At 31.8% G+C, this 18,700-nt stretch overlaps 1 protein-coding gene and 1 long non-coding RNA gene across 3 annotated transcripts in view; one reads left to right on the forward strand and one right to left on the reverse strand.

Moving 5' to 3' along the window:
• The window catches only part of LOC115885880 (tryptophan 5-hydroxylase 1), a 35,772-nt gene extending 18,141 nt beyond the window's left edge, over positions 1 to 17,631 (reverse strand). The window contains exons 1-3 of one of the 2 annotated variants that reach the window (XM_030904917.1): positions 17,320 to 17,631; positions 7,209 to 7,423; positions 5,303 to 5,393 (exon numbers count right to left, since the gene is read on the reverse strand). In XM_030904917.1, the coding sequence (XP_030760777.1) occupies positions 5,303 to 5,393; positions 7,209 to 7,423; positions 17,320 to 17,362 (349 nt within the window). In that variant the 5' untranslated portion in view covers positions 17,363 to 17,631. Of the gene's footprint in view, positions 1 to 5,302; positions 5,394 to 7,208; positions 7,443 to 17,319 lie in introns of both variants that reach the window. The other variant, XM_030904916.1, reaches the window with a different exon arrangement.
• LOC115885886 lies at positions 9,619 to 10,419 on the forward strand. Its single transcript, XR_004050807.1, has 3 exons — positions 9,619 to 10,140; positions 10,200 to 10,284; positions 10,360 to 10,419. It is a non-coding gene; the product is annotated as an uncharacterized LOC115885886 (long non-coding RNA).
• Positions 17,632 to 18,700: the final 1,069 nt, after the last annotated feature.

Here is an 18,700-nt window from a genome sequence, read left to right on the forward strand (position 1 = left end):
TAGGCAAACAGATTTTTAAAAAGGAATATGATATTTTTTTTTTAGTTTTCCCTCACTAGAGACAGATGGACGAAATGTTTTTCTATCAAAGATTTAATATAATTGAGGGGTGTAGAAGCAAAACCGGCAATCTCCACTTTTGGAGAAAAGTGACAATCTCCAATTTTTAAATTCTAATTACCTAAATATATAAAAAAGATTAGGGTTTTTTCATCACATAACTAATATAAGAATATATAAACAAGGCTAATATACACATCAGAATAAATAAGAATTATCAAAAGTCGTCAGCTATAAGCGATTCATTATTGCATCATTAGTAATTTGTCTCTTCTGAAAAAATATGATGAGTAGAGATACCCGGTGTTATGCTTCTAAAACCCTTAATTGAGGAGTTCGTAAAATGTTTCCTTTACATTATGTAATACTGAAAAAAATGCTCTTGTCTTTTATTAAATCAGGAAAAAGATGGTAAAATTCTCCAAACTTCTTTCTTTTTTTGTTAATCTTATGAGTCCAAACTTGCTCTTCCTCTTCCTCTGTTAGAAGAGCACAAAAAATACGCTTTCGTTCGTATTTGAACTCATTGCTTTAAAAACTAAACTACAGTAAGTAAAAAACACTTCGACTAACGAAATAGCGTTTCCGCGTTTCAAAAGCGCGCTATAGTGGGCGCAGTCCCTTCGCAGCCGGAAAAAATCTCTTCCCAGCGCCGCGCCGCGCCGCGTTCTAGTGGGCGACAACCTTAATAATAGTTGAAAAAATTGCAAATTGTTGGTGGCAAGTTCATTTCGCTCTTAAAAATTAACCAACGCATGTGTTGACATGAGTCAAAAAACAAAATGCTCAGGAGACATGGTTCTGATCGAAAAGTAATGTTTTAGGAAAAGTTACTCACGAAATTCATTGCACAGGGTGTTTTAAAGTTACGGTGAAAAACAACCCTTCAATTAAGTCTGTATGATAAGCCAAATACTAAAGTTTATAAAAAACTGAGTTTATGAATTAAAGTTGACATATTTATAATACAGTATGCTAAAAAATTTACGAAAATAGGACTAAAAGTAAGAAAAATATAAAACTTTAAACTTGACAAAAAAATTGTTGCGTTTTTTTCTGCATCTGAGTGTAATTAAATAAAAAAATCAAATTTGGGAGATTATTCCTTTTTGAAAAAGATTGAGATTTTTTCTTATATTATTTTTGATTTGATGATATATCTGTATATTATACAGGGTTGTTCACCATATACGACACGGAGTATTGTAGCTAAATGATTAGATTTTTACGAATTGTAAATTTTGGGTTTGTTGAAGGACTATTAGAGCTACAATTTAAAAATATTTTTACAAGATACAGAGTTTCCCAAAACCCAAATAAATAAAAAATATCAAAGTTGTATTTTTTTAAATAGAACACCCTGTATATTATTACATTTTTAGTTTCTACGATTAAAATAAATGTATATTTGATTAAGGTTTATTACACTTAAACCTTACCGTTTTTAAAATATTTTTAATTTTGTGAAACTGCAGCAAAAATTTTAAGGCTTGATTTCTCCAAGGGTATCAAAGTTTTTAATACTAAATATTTACTGAAGTTTATTTATTGCTCAGTTATTGTGTTGCAATAATAAAAATAATACTACCTCATACAGAGTGTCTAAAAATTTATTTTAAATAGTTTCTAGCTTTAAACGGCTTGTGTGTTTAATTTAAATGGAACGCCTTGTATATTTTAGGAGACTGAGATGCACAATTTAATTGTCTATCAAATTGTATTATACCATTTTTACGTATCCCTTGCAAAAAAAATGCATTTTCTTATAATTTAGACCTCATTTATCAATATACCCATGAAATATTGACATTTTAGATTGTTTTTAAAGCAACAAATGTACAAAATGTACAGACTAGTAATATTATCGTTTTTAGCAATACTAGCCCATTTGTATGCAAAAAGAAAACTATTTAAATCTTTATAAAAGAGTATACCATTAATTAACTATACCACCTATTATTTCCGCTCAAATACTAATTAATTACATACTTAATTGTGTTCGTTAATAAATTATTCTAAATAAATGAGGATTTGATTCAGAAATCAACATAATAATAAGTTATGAAAATGAACGTCTCTGTTGTTATAAATAAGCATTTATCAAAAAACAAAATATAATTTTTAAAGTGTTACTTTTTACCACAATGTCTAATACACATACAAAATTCAGTTTTTTAGTATTTCGAGCAATTATTATTAATCAACGCAAACAGTCAATTAATCTAGTTTGAATACTGGAATCATATTAATTGGTCCTCTAACAAATATTTAAACAGTTTTTTTTAGTTTTTTTAATAAAATAAACGAACTATATCGACAATATTAGTATCTGTACTCTTTAACAATTTGGTACATCTTTAAAAATAATCTAAAATGTCAGTATTCCATGGGTATATTAATAAATGAGTTCTAAATTACAAGAAAATGTATTTTCTACGGAAATTTGAAGAGATAGGAAAAATGGCATAATACAATTTGATAAACAATTTGTTTATACAAGTTGTGCATCTGATTCTCGTAAAGTATACAGGGTGTTCTATTTAAATTAAACAAGTTATTACCGTTTACAGCTAGTAATTATTTAAAATAAATTTCTAGACACTCTGTATAAGGTAGTATAATTTTTATTATTGCAACACAAAATTCAGTAAATAGAAATACTTCAGTACAATATTGGTTTTAAAAACTTAAATAGGCTTAGACAAATGAAGCATTAAAATTATTACTGTATTTTGACAAAAACCTAAATATTTCAAAAACGGTAAGGTTTAAGTGTGGTGATAAACCTTAATCAAATTTACCTTTATTTCAAATGTAGAATCTAAAAATAGAATAATATATAGGGTGTTCCATTTAAAAAAAATACAACTATAATATTTTTTTACTTATTTGGGACTCTCTGTATCTTGTAAAAATATTTTTAAATTGTAGCTCTAATAGTCCTTCAACGAACCCAAAACTTACAATTTGTAAAAATCTAATCGTTTAGCTACAATACTCCGTGTTGTATGTGGTGAACAACCCTGTATATGCCTGGATAAAGATATAAAGCTACCATTCAATAATTACATAAAATACATATAAAGTTTTTATTAGTAATTATGAATGATTACCACTCTAGTAGCTTAATGATTCATAAAAAATATTTAATTTATTTTTGAGCCTGAGTATGATTTTGCTGGATATACGATGCTAATAAACAGCGAACAAATAGATTTTTATTGATGTTTGGGCGTTATATTGAAGCCATATCTGAAATTTCTATTGAAACCTTCAAAAAATATTACCTATAATGATAATAAATAATGAATTAATAACACAAATAAAACAAGAAATAAATGTTAAAATACAGTAATTGTTAAAAAATGTCTATACCTCTGCTGTGGCAGATTCATCTCTTAAACAAGTCCTATGGGGATTTCGCCACTGAATAGTTGGATTCAGATATTTTAAATAGTTTTTTTTTATTTGTTATTTGTGTTTTTTGGCTTCCGACGACGGAAAGAGATATACTTTCCGAAACGTTAAGCATCTTATTGTCCGTTAGGCAAATTTGTTTATTAGTAAACCACTACTATAGTCTGTGAAACGAATAACTTTGAATTTGACAGTTCCCGCGGGCTTTCTAGTGTTAATTTTATTAGGTTAGCAACTTGCAGCCATGCTGACGCAATGCCGTCTCTAATAGAACAGCCTCGGAGCGAGATTTATGACGTCGCGCTAGTTAGATACTACAGATTAATAAATATGTTGTAGAATACATGGAAAACATAATTACTCCTCGTATTTTTGGTTTCTATTTTAAAAATGATATACATAGTTTACATGAAATATACATAATATACAGTTAATAAATACAATATATATATACCTATTTATAGTAATAAATAACTTTGGCAAATAAACTATGAACCATACAAATGCAGCAAATGTTTTACAATATACAAATAATGAATAGGTACATAAGATAATGGGTAAAATGTAAAATATATTTTAAATTTTGGGGTTTGAAAATCGATCTAATTTAACAGAAAACATTCAATATCACTATTAGTAAGTAGTAACATCACTATTAGTAATAGTGATGTATTATTATTTGCATTCATAAAATTTATATGTATATTTTGCAAGTATCAATGTTCGGAAAATTATATTTGCAAATAATACAATATCATAGAAAAAAGGCGCCAGCGATGGCTATGAAATAAACATCGCTGTCATTTTATATGTAAAATGATTCTAAAATTTTTGATTTTCTTGGAATTTAGGTTCGGGAAAAACGCTGATTATTATTATAAAAACGCTGTTTTCATTTGGTTTTTTATTATTTTTTTTGGTTTAAAAAAACGTTTTAGTATAACTAAAAATACGAGGTATAATTATGTTTTGCATGTATTCTACAACATATTTATTAATCCGTAGTATCTAACTAGCGTGACGTTATAAATCTGGCTCCGAGGCTGTTCGATTTAAGACGGCATTGATCTGATAATTAGAAATGTCAAAAGCTGATGACAGTTTACTTTTGACAATTATGACATTTCGTGTTGATTTTTGCAAGAGTAAGAACTGCTACTTGTTTTATTATTTTCCTTTTCTATTTCACGAAAGTAAAAAGAGTTACCTATCTGATTCGTTCAGGCACTCGATTTAAAGAATATCAGTAACTTTTTTGACAGAGGGATTTTATATTTGCCATGTTGGTAAAAAATAACGGTCAAAATTCAAAGTTATTCATTTTATAGACTATACCTACTTAATCCCCGTTGAATAAAAGCAGCGGTGTTTACAAGAAATAACTATTTTATTTTGTAGATTTTCTTACAGTGGCGAAATACCTATAGGACTTTTTTGGAGAATAGTAATTGTTAATGATAATAGGTAGATATATTAATAAAAATAAATTTAAGTAATTTATGCTGCCCCCACCATCTACAGTAGTGTCTGTATTTATTTCATCAGATAATTTCTCGATGTGATTTTTTATTTATTTTTAAGATGAAATTTTACTTTGAAGTTAATTTTATTGATTTAAATTGAATTAAAAGTGACATACAAAAGTTTGTGAAGAAGATTCTTTTTAAATGTCACATAAGGGAGTCTCTACAGTCTCTACAGCAATGAAAATACTGCCATTTTATGTCGACTGTCAAAATCTGCTCTCTCTCTCATTGGACAAAGTTCTATGTTCTAAAGACTACTAATTATGTTTCAATACAAATTTTGGTTTCAAAAAACTTACCAAAACTGGTTGTAGCACTCAGTGGCGTAGGAGGTGGGAATTCTTCAATTCCATTTCCATAAGATCCAATAACCATTGTCAGAACTTCCCTCTACGTACATTTTTAATTGTCAATCCAAATTTAAATAAACTATTTATTATGAAATAAACAATATTGATGTTAATAAAAAGCTAAACACATTTTAATATACACACACCGGAAAAGTCTAGGAATATTACAATTTTATCCAGCCATCGTCAGTAATTTTATTATTTGCTTTTCTGATATAATAAAATTAAAATAAACAAATAGTTTACAGGACGTATTGGAAATAAAAATGCGAAATTTACCGAATTTTTCAAATTTACCTATATTTTTATTGAACTCAAAAAAATACACACATTTTTTTTAATTCTAAACTGTGGATTAAAAAAAAAAGATAAAACCATTTTTACTTAATAAAGGGTATGGCCTCCTCTACTGTTCATTACAGCCCTACATCGTCTCTCCATGCTCCTGATCAGATTGTCGATCTCTTCTTGAGGTACAGCCTGCCACGCTGCATTCACGGCCCGAACCAGATCCCTACGAGTTTCACGAGACATACCCATTCTCAAAATTCTTCTTTGGACCGCGTCCCATACGTGCTCGATGGGGTTGAGGTCAGGAGATTGTGCCGGCCAGGGTAAGATGTTTAATTGATGAGCATTGATAAACTCACTTACCACGCTGGCTGTATGAGGCCGTGCATTGTCATGCATGAGAATGAAGTTTCTCCCGAAATCATTGGGATATGGTAACACGACAGGCTCAAGAATTAAATCACGATATGTGATTCCTGTTAGAAACCTTTCAAGAAAAACGAGATCGGTTTTTCGGCCTAACTGGACTCCTCCCCAGACCATAACTGTTCCAGCTTGATAAGGGTGCACTTCCTGAACATGATCCAACCGAATAAGATTTCCCGGTACTCTCCATATTCTAAGCCTTCTCGAATCCGGATGAATTCCAAAGCGTGACTCATCCGTGAAGAGAACATTTGCCCATTGTTCATTCGACCACTGAACATGATCTTGAGCCCACAAATATCGTACCTCTCGATTTCCTCTCGTTAAGGGTTGAGCTTTCCAGGGGCGTCTGCTTCTTAAGTTGACCTCTCTTAATCAATTGCGAACAGTGTCAGGACTAACGGTTACATTATGTGTTTCCTGGAGAATTAAACTAAGCTCTGGTGCTGTAAGAGTCGGTCGGCGTCGAGCATTTAATTGTAAAAAATTATCTTGCTGAGGGGTAGTAATGCGATGTCGCCCTGTGTGCCTTTCAGCAACATCACCACTTTCACGGTAGCGTACACTTAATCGCGATATTACACTTTGCGTTGTATTTAATACTCTAGCTACGTCGATTTGGCGCATTCCAGCTTCGAGCATAACCATGGCCCTTAGCATTTCGTCTCTGTTAAGATGTCTACGCTCCATAATGTCGTTTAATACTAAACAGAGTTATTTGAATGAATTCTGGCCAGTTATCATAAAAACATAGCCAGTACAGGTTAAATTCGAACAATTGATGCTAGGTGCTTTTTATAAATTTGACAAAAAATGCACAAACACTTCTGCAAATATCCCAAATTTAGAAATAACTAGTGTGACTACTTCGTTTCAATCGAAGTAGAAAGAATCGGCCTACAAATATGTGGTTCTTTATTCAAAACATTTATTTTTAACTTAAATAAACTGATATCCCTAGATTTTTCCGGTGTGTGTATTTAAAAATTATTTTAGAAATTATTAGGCGTTCAAAGTATTGACAATCTTGAGAACTCCTTATAGCAAAAAATGTTATCTTTATTATTATAATTAAGGGAATATTTTTATTAGAATTTTAAAAAATATATTTAATTTCTAACTGTACTATTATATCTACCTTTAGCATCCGTCCCAATTGTTCCAGCTTCTTGGTATCCGTTTCAATGTCCACCAAAAAATCCACCTGGCTGTCTCCGGCCTGACCAGGTCTGGATTCGATGTGCAGCACGCTGATTCCGAGATCCTGGAAAGCTTGAAGCGCTCTAACCAATCCTCCTACTTGGTTTTTCAAAGTGAAAATTATGGAAATCTTTTCCATCTCGGTTGATGATTCTTTGGAATCAGATTTTGGCTAGTTGATAATATAATATAGTTTTCTCATTCAGAATATGAAGTTAAATATAAATTGATGCCTATACTTTTTAACTTTTAAAAAATAATTTGCGAAATTTTAGAGAAAATAAATATAAAATTATTAAGAAAGTATATAAGGGGAATATTTTTTTATAAACTAAGTCAAAAATATAGGGCTGAAAACTAAATACATCGGAGTCAATGAGTCCTACCCCGGCATCTTTCTGGAAAAATCTACGCTATGAAAAGATGCGACAATTCATCTTAGATAGGTTGTAGTAGGTTGTACTCTCGGAAACAAGAAATAGCAATCTTACCCTATTCTTATAGTCAAGCAGTATTAAGAGCGATCAACTCAGTAACTATCAATTCGAAGTTAGCCAAAGAATACTTAGAGAAGTTGAACAACGAATTAGGCAAAGAAAATAAAGTTCTTCTACTCTGGGTGCCAGCACACCAAGAGATTAATTAAAATATATAATAATTAAAAAAACGATCTATCTAGGAAAGGAGCGAACACTCACTTAAATGAATCTTTTTGGAAATAGTTCTGCTTCCAAAGCAGCAACCAAATTAAAGCAGAACTCAAGAACTTGGAATACTCCATCCGTAGAATGTAGAATGTAGAATGTTTAGGAGGGGAGTTAATCACCGCGACCTTATAGATCTATTGTGTGTTCCCCTTTCTTGAGTTATAACGAGTTATAACTCATCATACAGTCTCAGGGCTTTAAGAAAAGCCAGTATCTGAGACGACTCCACGAGAGCCAGCTCTCCATCCTCGACATCACACGTACCAAGATTCATGGCACGAATGGTCGTCGTCTCGGCGCACTCAGTGATAAGGTGTTCTGGTGTTTCCCCATTTTCCCCACAAAATCTGCATTCGCCGTTGTTTCTCATTTTCAGCCTACTGAGGTGTTCGTTGAGGAGACAGTGTCCTGTTAGAAACCCCGTGACAATCCGAAGATTGTTTTTACTTAAATCAAGGAAAACCTTTGATTTTTCTCGGTCATAAGTTCTAAGGAACTTTTTCGAGTGTCTTAGACCGTTGGAGGACACCCATTCCAAGTTACGGATGGAGTCTTCAAGATTCTTCAGTTCCGCTTTCAGTTGGTTCCCGTTTGGAAAATAGAACGGTTCTGGTCCAGTTAGTGGAGTGTTCGCTCCTTTTCTAGCTAGATCATTTGCTTTTTCATTGCCTTCTATCCCTTGGTGAGCAGGCACCGAGAGTAGGAGGACTTTATTTTCTTTGCCTAATTTGTTGAGCTTCTCTAGGCATTCTTTGACCAACTTCGAATTAAGTGCTGCTTGACTATCGGATAGGATGGCAATTTCCTGTTTTCGATAGCTCCTATCTAAGATAAATTGTACGCATCTTTCGATAGCGCAAATTTCTGCCTGAAGGATACTGGGGTAGGTGCCCATTGGTTCGGAGTATTCAGTTTTCGGCCCAAATACTCCTATCCCTGTCCCTGCTTTGGTTTTGGAAGCATCAGTATACCACGTGATAGTATGGTCTTTTATATACTGAGTAAGCGTTTCTTTCTTCCAATCCTTTTTACTCCATCCGTAACCTGGAATGGGAATCCTCCAACGGTCTAAGACATTCGAAGACTGCAACTTACAACCCAGAAAAAACAAACTTTAGATTTAAGTAAAAACAATCTTCGGATTGTGACGGCTTTTTTAACAGGACACTGTCTCCTCAATGACCACCTTAGTAGACTAAAGTTAAGAAACAAAGGTACTGCAGATTTTGTGAGGAAAATGGGAAAGTACCAGAACTGAGTGCGCCGAGACAACAACCATTCGTGCAATAAACTTTGGTACGATTGATATCGAAGATGGAGAACTAACCTATGTAAAACCGTCTCAGACACTGGCTTTTGTCAAAGCCCTGAGACTGTATGATGAGTTATAATGAGTCATCTCCCATATAATCTGTAAGTCAAAAATAAAAAAAGCCGCTCAAAATACACTCACCGGCACGAAAAACGGGCACAATTTTGATGTATTGTAAAATTTAATATATTTCGTTTTAATGGACCGATTTTGATGATTTTTTAAGCAATTTGTAGCTAAATTATTTGAATTTTTAGTATTTTTTCCTAAATTAAAAATGAAGGTTTCCATCTGTCAATTATACGAGGAAAAATAAAATGTTGATATTTTAATGAAAGTGTGAAACACCCTGTGGAGTACGTTAACAAAATAAGGAATCTAAAAATAATGTTATCATAGGTCCGCTTTTCCGATAGTTGTAGCATTTTCATTTTCCAAATGCTACTTTGTTTTATTATAGACGGTATTTTATTATTGTATCGATACAACACTTAAATTTCGGAACGCTCTCTATCGAAAATATTGGATCGTACCCTGGCTAGCGATTCTTTAAACATATTTCCTGTCTAGTGACTCATCAATCGTATACAAATAGCATAGGCTAGACAGGAAATTTCTTGCTACGGAGCTTACAGAATCCCACCGCTGGTGTATCGACAAGACGGGAAACGTCAAAATCGCCACCTCGGATTTGGCCGCTACCGAGGTCACTGTGCCATTTTGAGAATTAAATTTATTTGGCTAGTAGTTTTCACAATATGGGAAAAATATTGTGATTTTGTTGTCCCATAGATGGATGGAGATCCCATATAGCTTTTGATTATTGAGATTTTAGTGGATCTATAGTTTTGGTAAGATTTTCCTTGATATTCCATTCGGTAGAAAAAACCTTCACATGCCTTTCTTTTAGATTCCAGTTTTTTTGATGAGAAGTGTCCAGCCCTTATTTGAGAAGAAATGTTAAATAATTATTGATCGTGTGCCTTCACAATGAGGTAAATTAATACCTTCGTAAATTTTTCGAGTTTTTTAAAATGTAAGGTTAACTAATACTGTGCATTTCTTTTTAGGTTTTTCTACAGATTTTTCTACGTATTTTTCTCAGCATTTTTCCACGTATTTTTCTTCAAGTATTTCTAGATGTTTTTCTGCATATTTTGCTAGAAGTTTGTGCCAAGTTTTTCCATAAGTTTTTCTTACGTGCTCAGTCACCGAAGTAATCAGTAGCAGCCTGTTCAGTTAGATTTCAGCCCTGCACCCCTCTGAGGAGAAGGTGGATGCTGTGATGTTTTTTTTATCATTAAGATGATCCTTTTTTAGTCTAATTTGGTATACAAGGCCAGTATATTTAGTAAACTAAACTTTTATTAATTTGATTTTAAATAATCATTAGTGTGTTAAGAAATTAACTATTCTTAACATTGTAGCGTTTTTTAAAACAACTACCACTGCGAACGGCAGCTTTTCATCGGAGAGCAGTCGTGGATAAGGTATTTCACTAGAGAGAAAATTAATCAATAATAATAAACAAAAGATATCTAGATATTGGGCGCCAGGCATGTACAGAGAAAGAAAACACAATTGTATAATACTTAAAACTAATGACTATATTTATTCGTGACGAATTCTGATGGTGAATAGCATTGTACAATTTTAATAATTATTATAGTGGTTACCTGTTGAATAAAACTATATATGTAAATAATATTAAAACGTTCTATGTAAAGACTATAAGGAAAATACAATGCGTGTAACATTAGAGAAAATATAAGAAAAGTAGCATTACTTTATTTAAATTGTTAAATTTATACGGTGTTCAATCAGATGTGTTGCAACCTGTAGATTCTAGAATCTATCTCGTCATTCATCTATTAGTATAGCGTAATAATGATGTCTATAGAAAGTAATACCATTACAATGCGTGATATTATGAAATCTAAAATCTAAATCACACTTTTACTACTGCATTGACATAAATATTCTTAATAATCTAACCACTAAATATAGTCTGTACGCTATAGTTTAAATGTACGTTACTGTTTAAGACTAAAACATTTTAGGTGTTAAATGCGATACTAGAACTTAAAATTACACTTAGCTGTTCTTTAATGCAACCCTGCTTCAACCAGTAGCAGCGCGAGGAGGTCTTGCATCTCTGCACTGTCTGTCGGCGATCCAGGCTTAGAAATGGGGGTGAAGCAGCACGGGACTCAAGCCACACCCACGCTGGGGCACTCTATGTGAAGACAAATCAATCCTACATGGGACACTTGTCCATGGGACATCCGTCCATAAGACAGTGGCACAAGGGAATACTAGGACCTTGGATAATGCCTGTACCTTGTAAATAGTCCGTCCGTAAGACCCTCAAAATACTCCCGAGGGCTCAATAAATAATAAACAATCTGTCCTTTCTTCCAAATGACATTCTGGAGGACAAAAGCAAAGGGGCGCCAACGTGCCAGCCAAATACAAATACAAGTTGGGACATCCGTAACTCTACCCTGTAGCTTCGAAATGGCAGCTGATTCAGATAATACAGCCAGATTTAAATGACCACCATTTCTCAACACTGGGACTAATGGCGTCTAAGAGGCCGAACGGTCCAACCAAAAGTGAAGTTAGATCACAGAGAATTGACAGAAGCGATGTTGACAGCGCGCGCTCCCACAGAGCGATACCATAAATCCTTACAGCCGTAGCTACTGACTAGGCTTATAGCTGGGAACGTAAAAATTGCGCGTCAAATAAACTATCCGGCTTGAACGAGAGGGAATCCGGTGATGATAGGCCAGACATCATATATCATATGTAAAAAGACATGTAACGAACTAAAAACGTTACAACATTTTGTATTTAACTGGTTAAGTACTTGCCTGCAGCATTACTTTATCGTTTAATTTATAAAATTTAACGTTCTGTTATATTTTATATTTTTTTTAACACTTTAAGTATTTGCCTTCAGCATTGCTTAAATTTTATTTGTATTTGATTATTAAAATAATCATGTTATATTGATTGATTATTCAGATTTAACATCTATTTATGTTAACCTTTTATATCATTACGATCTTTGACCTGTAAGGGCAATCTTGGGTACAGATTTTAATCTTTTTCCCTTTAACTATATATAAACAAAAAGGTTCATGAATCTTCGTAATAAGTCAAGTCAAATTTAAATATTTATTATTCGAATATAACCAAGACCGTCTCTAAAAAGTATTTTTTTTATATTATAATTGTTTGATTAATATTTGAAAAGATATAATTTGATTTTAAACAAGTTTTAAAATAGAGTTTCTTAAATATAATTCTTGTATATTAATGTACATAACTGCTGTGCCGAATAGGTACCAAATATTTCTAACAAGTAATAAATCTTATTTTTTTGGGTATTTGAATTGTTTCATTGGTTGATCCGGTCTCTCAAAATATTTAATAGCTATACTAATCTTAGTTTCTATTCAATTAATACACTTGTACAATTTTCTTATTTCAGTTTGTACTATCCTTTGTAAGTATTAGCATCTTTTTGAAATAAGTGGCGCCCTTTGGTATGCAGTGTAAGGTATAGGTGGGTATCATTTTTTTAGTCAAGTGCAGAAGCAAAAGCTTGTTACCACCGCCTCCGATATAAGAGTATACTTTCGCAATATTTTGACTTAAATTTTCAATAAAAGGAAAGTTTGTGTCACATAGTTTGTTCTTTGATTTTTAAAAATTGGCTTAAAAATTATTAAAATCGGTCCACTAGAACACAATCTACAGGGTGTTTCAAAAAACATGTGCCATCCCTCATGGGGAGATTCCTCACGTAAAAATAAGATTTATTTCTCATATCAACATAGGTCCGATTCTGCTTTGTTTTGTAGCTACGGAGTGTTAGTCTTAATATTTTTCGATTTATTATAATTTTCTTCCAAGTACTTTTAGTGTTTCGAATGAAATATTGAGAGTAAAAGTTACTATAAATGCGACATGTTTTAAAACTAAAATAGTGTCGACATATTCATCCAGAGACGTGCATATGGGTTATCACTGGAATATTTTTCTAAAAAAAACATGTACTCCACTGACTTTTTTCTCTTGTTAGCGAAATAGTGTAAGCAGTTTAATGCCGATTAAAAGTTATCTCTTGATATTTTGTCGATTTCGACCTCCTTGATGAGATAAATGCAATTTTATTAATTTGCTTTGATAGCAACCTTTAACATTTTTCAATATCATTAATAACTTGCGAAAGTTTTAAATAAGTACTTATTGGTTCCTCTTCAAAAAAAATTCACAGTCCTTTACAAAGATGCAACCGGGGGGGCATTGAAAATGATGAATAAAAACGTAAAAATATGATTAGTGTTAATATGAGTGTATTACATACATATTTTTAAATAACAAACTTAACAAAAAACAACAGATTTAAAGATTCACTGAAAAAGTAGTAATGTTAAAATTAAGTAAAACATTATCAATAATAATTATGCGATCGCACCTATCCGTAAAACAAGCAAGCAAAAAAAAGAATTCTTACGGAAAGTTACACTTTACGAATAATTTTAACTGTTAAAGGCAAACCCCATTTAAACACAAAACTTTTTAATACCTACTACTGTATTTAAAAGACTTTTTTTAAATTACTAAATTCTTAGCCACGCTTCTGTTTTTTCTTGGCTGTTGTGCGTTACGTCACAGATTAACAGGCCCACGTTTGCACCACAAGGCGATGCTGCAGACCACTAGGTAGACCGGTCGTAGAAATTTATGTTATACAACTTGTAGTCAATCTACACAAATATTATCAAAATTTTTTTTCTTTTTTTAAATGTGTTCAGATTTTGTAAAAAGTATAAGTCAAAATCGCAAAACTTAAATTTGATATGAGTTTCTTAGTTTTTAACTAATATAGTGGCGAATTACAAAAATTCCTTTTCAATGAAAATTAATGAGTTAAATAAAATAATTTAATAAATTACTAGCTTTTTCTCGCAACTACGTTCGCGTTACACCTCGAATCGTTCATGCATTGATTTACATGATTTTTTACTTCTTTATAGAGAGCTAGTGAGCATAGATGTTTTTTATTTTTCATTTTTTTTATTTATTAAGAGCACTAATACTCTCTTTATAGGTTATTTTTTATTCTTTGAAGGATAATTGAGGAAGATATATTTCGTTATGATGTCACTAAATAAACCCTTGTATAACATTTTATACTGTCTGGTTTATAATGTTATAGTATTGCATTTTCGTAGAGCAAACTTTCATTCTCTATTCTACTCCCTAAGGGTATAAATTTCATAAATTCGCTTTACCTTTGTGCCAATTTTTATGTGTATAATCCAGAGGTCACCAAGTTTTATATAAATTTTTACTAACTTTACCCATTTGGTTGATGAATTTCAGAAATTTCTTCTAATTCTTTTTGTAGGATTTCATTCTTCTAGACCAAATAGTAAGGAATTTTCATACAATAAACTGTTCCGAGATAATTTTACTCTCTAAGAGGATGAATTTCCTAAAATCGCTTTGTGTAGCTAATTCACTAATGTCGTTTAAACGAACCTTTGTGCTAATATTTATGTATGTAAAGCTGGCGGCATGAACTCACTCTAAAATATCTAAAAACGTTATATATAATCTAACTGACACACCACTGACAATGACAAATAATTTATTTCTGGAGGTATTGTGTGTAGGTGTTTTTCAGGTATGTTTTAGTATTTAGTCGTTTTATACAAAGAAATAGCCATTAAGCACTATAAAAATACTTCATAACAAATCTACACATATATACTTTTCATTTAAAAAAAGAATCATCAAGATTGGTAAAGCGGTTTCGGCGGGATGGATGCAACAAAAAAACCCTTTGAGCTTTTATATATGTATGGATTAATTATTTTTCCAACATATTTTACTTTGCAAATTTTTATAAATAGTCAGACTCGCCAATATCGTACTCCGTGTCCAGCCTGTTTAGCCAAACGTAGGCCGATTCCTCTTCGACGGCGTCGTGACCCTGGCCGAAGGAAGAGTCTTGAAGACGCTCATCCGCGCATAGGAATAAGTTGACTGCGTAGCGTATTGCGTATTAATCGATTCTGAAATTTTCTATCTCGTGTATAACATGTTACGCAAGTTTATTATTTTAATCTCGATTTTAATAGATAAATGTGTGAAATGCCACCTGAATATCTTCCGCCATGACATGTTTTTACTTTTTTGTTATGGTAAAGTGATTTGTATAAACTTTATTCAATAACGTATATTTTCCTCCGTTTGTGATTTTTTAATTTAAAGCGAAAATTAAGTATAACATTTTAGGAAAAAGAAACACTGTAATATTTAAAAGAATAAGAAGAAATTAGTCTTATTTTGAAAGGAAAATATAGAAAAAACTCTTTCTATAGAAAAAGTCTTTATACTAACCAGAATCCGGTGACATATACGCGGTCTCACCGGAAACATTACTTATTACTTCTTAATTACTACTGTCAGCTAGTTCAGCTACTGTCTAGGTAGAATATACCTAGAGTACCTACACTTACCTATGATGTAGGTAGATTAAAGCGTATTTTGACGTTACCTCTCACTTCGGTGTCACAAGCTGAATTTTTCAGGGATGGAAGTACAGTACATGATATGGGGACCCTTATTCCGAAAGTAGTACAAAATTAGACCGGATAAAAGGGCACTATCATCAAAAATCGATATATTAATACCACCGTATAGAGAAAACAAATACTTATTTTTTCATCCAGTACACAATAAAGTCTTCGTAGGGAGTAATTTTTTATAATTATTTACGAAAAAACATTTCCATTAGCGCTTATGACCAAAAAAAACTTTAAACATGAATAATCATTTCAATCATGCGAAGATTTGGTTTAATAATAGATTTTTTTTAATATAACTTTCATTTAACGAAAAACGAAGGCCTAAATGAAAAAAAGAAACAATTTAAAAGTTTCGCTAATGTCTTGACAAGGTATCAAAGCAAACCCCATATTTTTTGCTTTTAAACTAATAAAGATATATCAATAAACAATTAGCGATGTAATGGTTTTTGCGCGCGCTGGCCGACTGCCGCCGCTGCGCCGAGATTTCCTATACCCTTGTATATATGACGTCATGGTGTGGCAAATGTAGCATTTTAATTCGATTTGGGCTCCCTTATATAGGATAACAGAAACATTTTCAATGTTAATATGAAAAAAAGTTCTTATAAACATGGGTATGGAAATGCATAGTTTTAGAGTTACAGGATGTTAAAACTTTTTAAAATTATAAGCTTGTAATTATCTTAAATACCATTATTTTTTATTTGAAATTGTTGTAGGTTGGACTAATAGTAAAAATAACTAACATTAATAATATTTAATAATAAATTAGGTAAAATATATAATTTATTAATTTTACCACAATTTTGACCTCAAAAGAAAAAAGTCAGCGGCGTACATGTTTTTTTTGAAAAATATTCCAGTGATAACCCATATGCACGTCCCTGATGAATTTATCGACACTTTCTTAGCATTAAAGTATGTAGCACTTATAATAACTTTTACCCTCAAAGTTTCATTCGAATCACTTAAAGTTCTTAGAAGATAATTATAATAAATCGAAAGATTATCAACACTTTAACACCCTGTAGCTACGAAATAAAGCAGAATCGGACCTAGGTCGATATGAAAAATAAATTTTATTTTTACGTGAGGAATCTCCCCACGAGAGATGGCACATTTTGTGTGAAACATCTGTATATGTGTAAAAACCTGTATAAAACTTTAAAATACATGAAAATTTTAAGGTGCCCATTTTTCGTGCCGGCGAGTGTATTTAAACAAAGTGCGTGGTATTTCAAATAAAGTTTATCAACATCTACCATCTGAAGTTCTAGAGAAGACATAATAGATATATCTTAAATAATAACATGAATAATATACCAATAATAAAGAAAAATAAAAAAATTATTTTTCTTATAGTACGCAAAAAACAATAAAAATATATTTTTTTTCAATACAATTTAATTGAATTACCTGACTCTTCAAAGCAATGGGACTCTCTTCTTTGTAATTCCATTCTTCACCACTCCTGTATAGCCACAAACCCAACAAAGGTTTACCAGATCCACTCATAATACCTTTTTACTTTTATTATTACCAATTTTACTACCCCCAAACAAATAATATGTTATAAACAACTTTTCAATTAATTATTTAGGCAAAAATTAAACTTGAATATATAAAACACCGTCATCAACAACAATTAATAAACTCAAAGTGTATCAGATACACTCGGTCAGAGGTATGACAGAATTAAAGCAGATTTGATACAAACTACATAGAATGGATTTGTGCACCTCCTTTATATAAACTTCCATAGTGGAGTTTACCCCTTCCCCTCTTTACCTTGTGGAGATTTTCAGGGGGGGTGGGGACGATGAAGCGGGAGGGGAAGTTGACGGAGAAAGAGATGACGGGTGGAAGTGGGGTGGTTTGGGCAGTGAATCCCGTTGATTGGTTAAATTAGACGAGTGAAACGTTTTCGTTTAAACTTTTCGATTTTATTTTACGTTTTTCTTATTCGGAAAAACAGTCTTCGATAGCAGTTTGCTTTTTTCTTTCATTAAAAAGAGGGATTATTGACAAATAATAACTTCTCCTAGTGTTATATTTTTATTTATAGCACAATCCCTAAAATATTCTATTTGCTAAACATATTTTTTCGTTAAAATAATAATTTCTCCTACTGTTATATGTTTATTTATGGTACAATCCCTAAAATAGCCCATTTATTAAAAAACACAGTTAGGGCTGAAATCTTTGATGTTACAAAAGGAAAATTTAAAGTGTATCATATACGTAAAGTTAAAGCGTTTTGGTGTACTGTGGTAAATTAGTGTTTTATTTTGCTGTTGTAACACCAAACTACTGTTGCCACATAATTTGTGCTGATATAACAAATAATGTTATTCATAATTTGAAAAATTATGAGACACTTGTATTTATTTTTTTTGTAAAAATAAAATATTCATCTGCTAACTGCCGTCGTTTAATAAAAGGAAATAGCTCAGATCTTGAATCCTCACTAACCATGTTTTAACGAACAATTTATACCTAATAATATTTGTACAGGATTACTATTTGCAATTATGTTTTTCACAATTTGAAAAATTATGAGACACTTTTATTACATTTGTTTACAGCACTTTTTAAAGGTTAGGTCATTGTCTACCCATATGTTTCATCCAAATAGATAATATTTGGCTATATCTTCGAATTTTGCGTATATATTTATATCTCTCTAATGGGCCGCTCCACTAATATTTATCTGATATTTTGACATTTACGCCAAAAAAATTCATTTGATTTTAATAACCCCCTAAGCGATTCCCTGCCAAAGGAAAATTCGATTCTT

The sequence above is a fragment of the Sitophilus oryzae genome, unplaced genomic scaffold, assembly GCF_002938485.1.
Source record: "Sitophilus oryzae breed Bouriz unplaced genomic scaffold, Soryzae_2.0 scaffold_465_pilon_pilon, whole genome shotgun sequence".
Lineage (NCBI taxonomy): Eukaryota > Metazoa > Arthropoda > Insecta > Coleoptera > Curculionidae > Sitophilus > Sitophilus oryzae.